General features: G+C 61.1%; 2 protein-coding genes across 3 annotated transcripts; one reads left to right on the top strand and one right to left on the bottom strand.

The window, feature by feature from the left end:
• Window positions 1–2,447: 2,447 nt before the first annotated feature.
• On the bottom strand, window positions 2,448–6,082 carry GALT (galactose-1-phosphate uridylyltransferase). Its single transcript, XM_064437964.1, has 11 exons — window positions 5,923–6,082; window positions 5,470–5,639; window positions 5,316–5,391; window positions 5,150–5,198; window positions 4,795–4,924; window positions 4,461–4,517; window positions 4,035–4,157; window positions 3,795–3,927; window positions 3,257–3,340; window positions 3,011–3,165; window positions 2,448–2,913 (listed from the first exon to the last, which is right to left on the bottom strand). The coding sequence occupies exons 1-11, from the start codon at window positions 5,978–5,980 to the stop codon at window positions 2,848–2,850; spliced, it is 1,101 nt and encodes a 366-aa protein (XP_064294034.1). The 5' UTR covers window positions 5,981–6,082; the 3' UTR covers window positions 2,448–2,847.
• Window positions 5,854–9,719, top strand: SIGMAR1 (sigma non-opioid intracellular receptor 1). Of its 2 annotated transcripts, none has more exons than XM_064437965.1 (4): window positions 5,854–6,309; window positions 7,127–7,327; window positions 7,867–7,959; window positions 8,256–9,719. In XM_064437965.1, the coding sequence occupies exons 1-4, from the start codon at window positions 5,979–5,981 to the stop codon at window positions 8,480–8,482; spliced, it is 852 nt and encodes a 283-aa protein (XP_064294035.1). In that variant the 5' UTR covers window positions 5,854–5,978; the 3' UTR covers window positions 8,483–9,719. The 2 variants fall into 2 exon arrangements, with proteins under 2 accessions (XP_064294035.1, XP_064294036.1); XM_064437966.1 differs by having other exon boundaries at window positions 5,956–6,259.
• Window positions 9,720–9,961: the final 242 nt, after the last annotated feature.

The following is a 9,961-nucleotide window of genomic DNA, read 5'->3' as shown; positions in this document are numbered from 1 at the left end:
CAGCTCCCCTCATCACCTGCCCTGCTTGTCCTTCCAGAGCAGCTCAGGGCAAGGATTAAAGAGGATGTATTTGCCCTGATGCTGGGGGGCAGGGTCTCAGGACAAGGGCAACCCCACTGCAGGAACACTTTTCCCAGGATGATCTCCAGCATCTCCCCTGCAGAAGTGAAACAGCATTGAGACACATCCCTACAGGGCATGACTGTGGGCCTCAGTTTCCCTTTGATGCTTTCAGGTCAGGACCAACAGCCATGTGTCCAACAGCCCCTCCACTCCACCATCCCACACCCAGCTAGACGTTTTTTATCTCCTTACTATAAATCACTTTTTGATTACAACCGGACTGTAACTACCAAAATATAAAGGCCTTTAGGGCTTTACAGCACAGCAGCAATGGTTCCTATGAATTGCTATGCCTTTGCATCCCCAGCAGCTCTGTTTGCACTAGCCCAATGCCTCCCCATACAACCAATGAGGAAAAACTCATTGCTCCCTTCCAGCCTTTCACACCCCTCACACAAACTGAAAATATTGCGGCAAGAGGACATTGATCTGTCATGAGGAAGTGGGGGGCTCAATGTAACCAGGGTCCAGATGTCACACCTGGCTGCAACCCCCCAGCTCCTCCTCCACCTGCTGCTGACTTCCACCCTGAAAGTTTCAGATGTTGTTTTTGTGGGTGGAAATTTAATTTTTATTAAATTAAATTTTAAAATTAATTCTTAGGCCGTCTCTGAGCTATTTTAGCAGCAGCTAAACTCCAGCAGCTGCTACCTGCCAGGGAGGGCATCCCAGCATGGGTATCAGCGCTCCTCGGCACGTGCCGTCTCCCTAGCCTCCATCCTAAATCACAACACAGCAAACAGGCTGTTCATTAGGCGCTGTTTAATTAAGCAATATGGATCCTGCCTCAATATTTACAATCCCACTTGCTCTGATTTATTAGAGAGAGAGTCTCGTTTTTAAAGATGGCAACTGTAAAGTTTAATACCGCTTGACTTACTGCGAGTTTCATTTACGGCCCCAGGCCGAGGCATCGCAGCCCAGGCTGGGAGTCGGTGGGCTATTAAATCAGAGCTAACTGCGCGTGCAGGGAGATGACTAGCTTTGTTATAACCAGTTCAGTGGCTAATTACCCCAGTCTGGATTCCCACATTTAAGCCAATTGGTTGCTGCTTTTCTAGGGCCCTGGGGAAGAGTGGGGAAGTTCGGAGGTTGGTGCAGAGGCACTTGTTGCAGTAAGAAGAGATGGTGGCTGCAATGGGGATGGTTGCAAAGCCTAGATGGACAATGCTTGTCCCAGGAGGGAAGGAATCAGCTTGCAAGAGGCCACACTCTGAGCTGGGCACCCCCGTGCCATCTGGGGGGATGGTCTGTACAATGATGGCTCCAAGCTCAAGGGTCACTCCAAAACCTACCACCGCCTCAACAAAACCCTTGGGCACCTGGGGAGCCCTGAGGCTGGCTGATGGGTGGCTTGTGGGCTTTGGGATGGTGTGATCAGGGAGAAGGATGGGGGCAGCATGCAGGAGAGCCACATCCAGCCTGGCTCTGAGCCTCAGGCTAGCCAGGCCCTTCTCCCTGCCCCAGCCCAATGGGTAGGGATTGGGGGCAATGCACAGATGGGGTGGGGGAGCACAGCCCTCCCCACAAATCGTCATCTTGGAGGCAGGAGGAAGAGAGCACTTCTTTCCTTGCAAGATATTTCTAGTCCCCAGGAGCCCACTCATGGACTTGACAAGGATAGGAGCCTCATTAAGGAGTTATAAGAATGGCTCTTTAGTGATAAATAAAAACTGTGCAAAAATATGATGGCAGGTGGCACTGGGCATCCCCCCACATCAGCCAGGACCTACCCCTGCACAGTCCCAGGGCTTCCCTGGGGAGGAACGGGTACAGGGGGGAGAGCACAGAGCTGGCTGCAGCATCCCTCAGCTCATCCCAGGAACTGGGCTGCTACTGCCCCACACCACGGATGGGTACAGGGAAGAGGAAAGAGGGCAGCAGTGCCACGAGCAGAGAGTGCCACGAGCAGTGCCACGAGCAGACACCCTGGCAGCCTGCAGGCTAGTGATGAACCAGCCCCTTGCTGCATCCCAGCAGCCCCAGGCAGAGAAGAGGAAGAGGAGCAGTTGTGTGAGCCACAGCCAGGCATCCCTGGCCAGCAGCCTCCATGCAGTGAGTTTGCCAGGCCTCAGCCTTCTCCCAGGAGCTGGGTAAGCCTTGGGCATCAATTCTCCCCTGCTTCCTGCTCCTCTTTGAGCCTGGAGCGCTCAGAGACAGGCTCAGAGCTCCCCCCAGGGAGGAAGAGGAGGCAATGCAGAGACGGGGACAGCAGCAGGCAGCATAGGGCTGCCAGCACGCCCCCTGCAGCTCCCAGGGTTATCCCCACCACAAACCCCAAACCTCCCACCCAGGGCTGAAAGCCACCAGGGCACAGGCAGAGGCACTTTGCTTCCAGGTTTTATTGGCCAGTGGAGCTGTGACCCAACAGAGGGAAGGCAACACTCCCAGTCCCACCAGTAAGGCTGGACTGGAAGGCGGGTGAGCCCTTTAGTGCTGGTACAAGCATGCTGCAGAGGCAGGAAGACACAGCCTGGGATGGGGAAGGAGACCAGGGGAACCACAATGACTGCATGAGGATGCTGCAGGATAAGGACTGGGGTACCTGAACAGGCAAAACCAGTCCCAAAGCCAGGCCCAACTGCGACGAGCCTCAGGAGAAGCTGGGAGACCAGAGGGCTTACAAGTGACAGGAGTTGCCAGGCCTCAGCTTTTGCCACCCCAAGCTGACTCCTCTCCCTGGCCTCACCCAGCAGAGCAAAGGGCAGGCTCTGCTGCTCCTCCTCATGACGTCTCCTTGGCCTTCTGCTTGTAGTGTACCTCAGGAAGGCTCCTCAGGCGCTCAGCCGCCTGCAGGGCACAGAACAAGGGGCAGCCAGCAGCTGGTCCCAGGACAGTCCCAGCACAGGACCCCGGCTCCCCACAATCCCCACTGAGCTGCGCTCACCTGCTCTGGGGTGAGGTCCCGCTGCGCCTGCGCCAGCATCTCGTAACCCACCATGAACTTGCGAACAGTGGCGGAGCGCAGCAGCGGTGGGTAGTAGTGAGCATGGAGCTGCCAGTGCCCACAGTCCTCCTCCAGGTAGGGGCCCGTAGGGGCTCCTGCCGGGGGTACAGCTGCTGCATGAACCCCACAGAGGGGACAGAGACACAGATAAGAGGGTCACAGGGGTCCCCTAGCCACACCACTCACCATGCCAGCCCATGGAGTAGGGGAAGGAGACTTCAAAGAGGTTGTCGTACTTGATGAGCAGCCTCTGCATGATGGAGGCTAGGCCTGCAGGGGAGTGCCAGGGAGTCACACCCTGAGCTGGCCAGCCCCTTCCAAGGGCAGGCAGCACACCAGGCCTGGGAGGGTCACCCTCAGCACCCCTCCCTGGCATGGATATCAGTGACAGGCAGGAGGGATGCACTTTGCAGTTCCCCCCCTGCCCACCCATGCAGACAGCCTGAGCAACATGGCCGGAGAAGCCCCCATTCCTCATCAGCTGGCACCCCAAAAATATGGGCACCATATGCTTCATCACCCCAGAAAGGACACTAGCCCCCTACCAGTATTGCCTGTGCCTGGACACCCAGCTCTTGTCCTGGCAAAATGGGGGTGCCAGTCCCACCCACCAAGCTGAGCCCTGACCCTCCAGCACCAGCAAGGCTGCCAGAGAGCTGCCTCCTAATGAAGGCCAAGCCCAAAGGACGTGGGATAGGGGCTAACAAGTTGCAGAGCCACTCACTGTCCCTCTCGCCCTCATGGAGGTCCTGGAGACGACAGACATGGCGGCGGGGCAGCAGCAGGGTCTGGTAGGGCCAGGTGGCCCAGTACGGCACCACAACCAACCAGTCCTCGTTCTCCACAACCAGCCGTTCCTGCAGGACACGGCGCTCAGTGGGGACACCTGCAGCCTTGATGCCCCAGGGATGGGCACTCCCAGGTACCCTGCTCTTGGGGGCTAGAGGGGTGCCCATGCCCTCACCTTCCGGTGAGCCTCCTGCTTGGCATACTCCAGCAGCATGGGCACACCATGCTGGCTCAGGTGCTGCTGCTGGGTCCGGTCCTCCAGGCGCGCCTCGTTTGGGAGGAAGCTGCTGGCCCACACCTGGGAGGGACATTGGGGCACGGGGCTGGGTTACCTGTACCTTACATTTGCAGGGGTGCCCCAGTCACGCTGCCCATCTGCAGGTCCGTGCTGCCACCACGTGGAGAGTCCGACATGTGGCAGCCACAAGAGACGTTACCCAGGAGGGGAGGTGACAGGACAGGCATGAGGAAGAGGATCTCTGCACAAAGCTTTACGACCAGGGTGGGGGGATTCCTGTTCACAGCTTCCACCTGGGTTTGTTGTTGTAGGTCACCCACAGGGACTCACAGTTAAGCCAGATCATGGATGGGACAGCCTCACCTGGCAGTGGGGGTGTGGGTTGGAGCAGCCCATCATCACTCCCTTGTTCTCGAAGATCTGCGGAGGAAGAGGTGCAGCCAGCAGGTCCCAGCCACAGGGTCCCTGCTGCGGGCTGCCAAGGGGCCCCCAGCACACCAGGAAAACATCCCACAGGAAAGCAGAACCTTGCACCCACCTGAAAAGGCTCAGGGGAGAATGAGGTGGGGATGGAGGACCCACACACAATCCAGAGGGTCCCAACCCCGGGTGCTGCCAGAGCACCCAGCCACAGCCCCCCAACTCCACCCAAGCCCCCAGGGCAGGGAGAGAAGGCCAGCCCCCACCAGCCCCGGACCTGCACCCAGGGGTAGGAGGCACCCAGTTCGGCCGCCAGCTCTGCCCACGCATCGATGACGGCCCGGATCTCTGCCAGTGACATGAGGGGTAGCGTCAGGTCTGACCAGGGGTGGAAGCACATCACCTTGCTGCGGAGAAGACACACATGGCTTGGGCTACAGGACATCCCCAGGACCCCCATGGCCCTGCCAGCTCACAGTGGAACAGGGGTGAGACCCACAAAATACCCCCAAAAGAGAGCAGGCATGCACAGAACAGGCTGTGCAAAGACAGGAGTGGGCTCAGTCTGCGTCCATCCCACAGGTCCTGGCTAACATCGCAGCCTGGAGCCCCAGAGCCATGGGGGTACTCACCACACACCCCGGGCTGTGGCTGCTCGAAACAATGGGTGATCACTTTCATCTGGGGAAGAAAAGAGAATGGAGAGGGTGCTGGAGCAGCACCCATGCCTCTCCAGCCACCCCCGCCAGCACCCGAGTCTGGGGGTCCCTAACAGCCTGCTCTGCCCCCAGAAGTTACCAGGCTCGGGAGCATCAGGCTGCAGTGCAGGGAAGTCATTTGGGAAGACGAAGGTGCCCTCGTACTGGGGGTTCACCTGCCGGGGCAAGAGATGGAATCAAGGAAGGCACGGGTGGTGGGGGGAGCCCGGACACCTAGGTCCTTGGCTAGGTACCTCGCCGTTGGCCCGGGTGGCCCCGGGGCAGAGGGGGTTGCTGGGGTCCCAGCGAGGCACGTCCTCGGGGGGTGGCTTCTCCAGCTGCCCCTGCCAGGGGCGCTTCACGCGGTGCGCCGACACCAGCACCCAGTCGTCCCGCAGCGGGTTGTAGCGAGCGTGCTGGTGTTCTGCGGGGAGAGAGGAGCGGGGCGTCAGGGAGAGAGGGACAAGGGGTGCACCCCCACCCACCCACCCTGGCCCCTCGGCGGGTAACCCTGCAAGAGGGTCTGTACCCCACTTTTCGCCACCCTAATCTTCACCCATTCCTCCCTGTCTCAGCGCGGGGGGGTGGGGGGGGGGGGGGAGGGAGGTTCTCCGCCGCCACCCGCCCGGGCAGGAAGGGTCCCCGCAGCCCTCGCTTCCCGGGGCTCGACCGGGGGTCCGGAGGGAGGAAGTCAGCCCCGGCCGTACCGCTGGCGCGGAAGCGGCTGCCCCCCTCCTCTTCCTCCCCCACCGGCGATGGCTCCATGCCGCCGCGCTCCCGGAAGCCCCGGCAGCAGCAGCGCGACCGGCCCCCTCACAGCCGCCGCTCCAGCTCCGCTCCGCCCCGTCGCGCCGGCGCAGGGGCCGGCCGCGGCCGGGGGCGGCGTGGCCGCGGCGGGGGCGGGCCTGCTCCCGTTCCCGCTCCCCGTCCCGGCGGCGGCGGCGGCATGGAAGCGGCGAGTCGGCGGGCGCTGCGGGCCGGGCTGGCGCTGGGCGCGCTGGCGCTGGTGCTGCAGGGGCTGCGGGGATGGCTGGCCTCCAAGCGGTACGAGTTCAGCCCCGCCGAGATCGCCCAGCTCGCCCGGCACCACGCGGGTACGCGGCGCCCGTGTGGCCGGGGCCCACCGGCTATAGGGAGGGGGTGGAGGGGAGCGGGACCGACACCAAGGAGGCGTTGGGAACGGGGAGCGGAATCGGGGTGGGGCGGGCAGCGGCCTGGGCTGGGTAGGGAACCGTAGCGGGGACGCGGGATTGAGGAGGTTCCGGTACCGGGGGGCAGGGATCACGGCGGGGGGGAACGGGACTGGGGTCAGGGAAGGGTGGGGGGCTGGAACTGGGGCAGCAGGACTGGTACTGAGAAGGGGTCGGCACCGGGGAACAGGGACGGGGAGCATGGGGGAAGTGGGGCGGGGGAGTGGGACTGGAGCGGTGGAGGGATGGGCACTGGGGCAGCAGCGTCACCCAGCCCGGCTGGGGCTGAACCCGGGGTTAAGGCGGCTCTTTCGGTTCTGGGGCTGGGCTATGTGGTGGGACCAAGCCCCAGGTGGGTCAGGGGCAGAACCCACCCCCCAGCTAGGGTTGGAGGCAGGGGCTGGCCCCACAGAACATGCAGACACAGTGTAGGGGCTGCATGTCACCAGGGCAGGGTCACTGCTTGGGTTGCCCATACAGCCCAGCACCTGGGGTGGGTTGTATGCTGCACATCCTTCATGCTGCGCATCCTACACCACCATCCAGGGAGGCAGGGGAGCTGGGGGAGCAGTCGTGGGAGTGAAGGCTGGAGAGGGGAGACATTTTCCCTAGGCAGACCCATCTAAGGTTGTGCTGGGACACTGTGGCTGTGGAACGGATTTGGGGGGGCCATCAGGATTTACTCCATGCCAGGGACTCACGGCAACCCTGGGTTCTGCAGGGCTGGACCATGAGCTGGCTTTCTCCAAGATCATCGTGGAGCTACGGAAGAAGCACCCTGGCCACATCCTGCCAGATGAGGACCTGCAGTGGGTGTTCGTGAATGCAGGCGGGTGGATGGGTTCGATGTGCCTCCTGCACGCCTCGCTCACCGAGTACGTGCTGCTCTTTGGGACAGCTGTTGACACTGGGGGACACTCGGGTAAGTGGGATGACAGAGCTGGCAGGAGGGGGGTTTCTCTGACTTCTTTCCACTCTACTTGTTTGCATCTGGCTGCCCTGGTTGTGGTGTGCTTAGGGCAGGAGGCCACTGCTTTGCTTCTTTTACGGGGTGCACTATGCTGGAAAACACCCTCCGCGTGGGGACCAGCCCCCTTGGTGTCCTGCAGCACCTGCAAGTCCCTGTGCATGTCACGCTGTGTGGCCAGGACTTTCCGCATCCAGCTGGCAGGCAGTGGCGGGCATCATATCTCCTGGTGCTTCTAGCAGGGACTGAATGCCAAACCTGCTGGAAATGATGGGGCTTAAGGACACTTGAGTAGCCCAGGCTGGGCGATGGCCAGTGGGATATGGCCAGTCACACAGGCAGCCAGGGTACCAGACCTGGCTGTGCTTCTCAGTGTGTCGAGGCCCTGGAGCTGGCATCCTTCCCCCTGGAGGGCTGCTCCGTGGCTCAGAGCTGGGCTCCTAAGCTATTCACAGCAGGGATGCGCTGAGCCAGTGCTGTCTGTCCTCCCGCAGGTCGGTACTGGGCGGATATCTCCGACACCGTCATCTCGGGAACCTTCCGGCAGTGGAAAGAGGGGACCACCAGAAGTGAGATCTACTATCCTGGTAAGTGCAGCAGCCCTGGTGCCCTGCATCTGTGTCCCGGTACATGGCTGCTCTGCAGGCTGGTGCTCTGCTGTTGCAGAGCCTCTTCCTTCCAGCTGGCAGAAGCCAAAAGCTCACAATGGGACAGTTTGTGTCCCCTGTGGCATATCCCAGAATCTCAGTGGATGTCAGTAAGAGAAAAGTGAGCAAGACTGGGGAGGGATTAGGGTGCCAGGCCTGCAAGTCCTAGTCCCACACATCTCTTTGGGAACAATGTGGGGCAGCCACTGTGAGCAGTACTGGTTCTGTGTTGGCAGGGGACACCATCGTGCACCAGGCGGGAGAGGCCACATCAGTGCAGTGGAGCGCAGGCACCTGGATGGTGGAGTACGGCCGGGGCTTCATCCCCTCCACGCTCGCCTTCGCCCTGGCTGACACCCTCTTCAGCACTCAGGACTTCATCACCCTCTTCTACACCTTGCGCATCTATGCCAAGGGCCTGCTTCTGGAAGCCAATGCCTTCTTCAGCACCTTGGGCTGCTGAGCCTGGCTCGATGGGGCACCCTCCCAGGCATGGCTGGCTCCTCTCCTCCCAGCCTTCCTCCCTTTTTTTCCTCCTCCTCCTCCCTGAGCCCAGGCTCTAGCAGATGCATCAGGAGACTCCCAAAGTCTCCCCCAAATTGCTCTGTCCTTCCCCATAGGCAGCTGGGTGCCAGGGCAGAGGCACCACGGCAGTCACACCAATACAGACTGCCAGTTGTCTTTACTACCTGCCTCTCCCCCCTTTTGATCGGAGCCATGTCCTGCTTTTCCATCCATCGGGGCTGGAGTGGCCTTGCAGGTTACGAAGACCCCTGTGTGCCCTCAGCATGCAGCTGCAGAGGGGCTGGAGCTGGCTGTCTCCAGGCTCTGCAAAATTTCTGCAGCTCCTGAGACATCAGGAGGAGGATGCCACCCTCAGGCAGGGTGCATGGGGTGAGCTGGGCCAGAGCACCCTCTGTAAAGGTCGGCCAAGAGGTTCCCCATCTCCCTGGCAAGCTGCCGGGGCTGTAGGAAGCGCAGGGTGCTGTGTCCAGCTGGCAGCATCTCCTGTGGCTCTGTCCCTGCTGCTGTGGGTTGGCAGTACACAATGTCACCCTGGCACAGGACAGGATCTGTGCTGGGACATCCTGGTCAGTAAGGTGATGCCCAGCTTCCATGCTGAAGGTCCCTCTTGGTCCCCTGTGTGTCATCTGCCCCAAGGTATGGCTGCGGCTGGAAGAGGATCCCTTTCCCGTGGTCCCTCTCCCTGCAGTCCCCCCCAATGGGGAGAGCCACCGTCTGTCGCCTTAACCGGGAGCCCATTCTGTGTGGCCTCTGGGCTATGCACATACCCAGTGTCTGCAGGTGCCTGAACTTCTGTACTAGCTCAGGATGGGATCTCGCCCCTCAAAACACCTCCCCTGGCTGTGAGACCCCCTGGGAACAGCCGCCCTGCTCGGCTCCTGGTGTCAGGTACCAGCCGCCAAGGGAGTGCTGCGGTCCCCAGCACTAAGCCCAGCTGTGGACCCTGCTTGCAGCCCTGCGGCCGGACCTGTGCGGGCTTACTGCTTGGTGGAGGGCTTTCACCTCCACACCGCTGCCAAGCTAATGTGTGTGTCCGCAGTCACCAGGCCTGTAGCATGTCGCTCTTCCTGCTCCCTGGACTGTCTCTGTCTGCTGACTGGCAGCCCTGCACATGGGCTACTTCTTAATTTGCCACCTGAAAAGAGGTATCAGTAATAAAATTGTTTAACCCACCAGCTCGGATCCCTAGGAGAATCTCTGGGGCATGCTGAGCCCCTGCCACGAGGAACAGTGCTGGATCTCGCCGGTATTGGGCTCAGTGGGGGTCCTGCTCTCAGCTGGGAACATCTGGGTGTCCCTGAGCAGCCAACATCATCCCACCGGGGTCCTGGGAGCAGGGGGGTGCCGTGCTGGGCAGGATCAGGCCGGTCTCAGCTCCCATTGACCAGCAGGAGATGGTGCTGTTACTCCTCCGCTG

The sequence above is a fragment of the Phalacrocorax carbo genome, chromosome Z (assembly GCF_963921805.1).
Source record: "Phalacrocorax carbo chromosome Z, bPhaCar2.1, whole genome shotgun sequence".
Lineage (NCBI taxonomy): Eukaryota > Metazoa > Chordata > Aves > Suliformes > Phalacrocoracidae > Phalacrocorax > Phalacrocorax carbo.
The sequence above is the reverse complement of the archived record's forward strand: the minus strand, read 5'-3'. Positions and strand labels throughout refer to the sequence as shown.

What these genes read in the sequence shown, in the direction of transcription:
- SIGMAR1 (XM_064437965.1), top strand. Translation starts at nt 5,979, where the DNA reads ATGCCGCCGCGCTCCCGGAAGCCCCGGCAGCAGCAGCGCGACCGGCCC. An exon ending in TGACACTGGGGGACACTCGG is followed by an intron (nt 7,328 to 7,866) that starts GTAAGTGGGATG and finishes GTCCTCCCGCAG; the next exon opens with GTCGGTACTGGGCGGATATC. An exon ending in AAGTGAGATCTACTATCCTG is followed by an intron (nt 7,960 to 8,255) that starts GTAAGTGCAGCA and finishes CTGTGTTGGCAG; the next exon opens with GGGACACCATCGTGCACCAG.
- GALT (XM_064437964.1), bottom strand. Translation starts at nt 5,980, where the DNA reads ATGGAGCCATCGCCGGTGGGGGAGGAAGAGGAGGGGGGCAGCCGCTTC. An exon ending in CCTCCTACCCCTGGGTGCAG is followed by an intron (nt 4,518 to 4,794) that starts GTCCGGGGCTGG and finishes CTTCCTCCGCAG; the next exon opens with ATCTTCGAGAACAAGGGAGT. An exon ending in GGGACCTCACCCCAGAGCAG is followed by an intron (nt 2,914 to 3,010) that starts GTGAGCGCAGCT and finishes TGTGCCCTGCAG; the next exon opens with GCGGCTGAGCGCCTGAGGAG.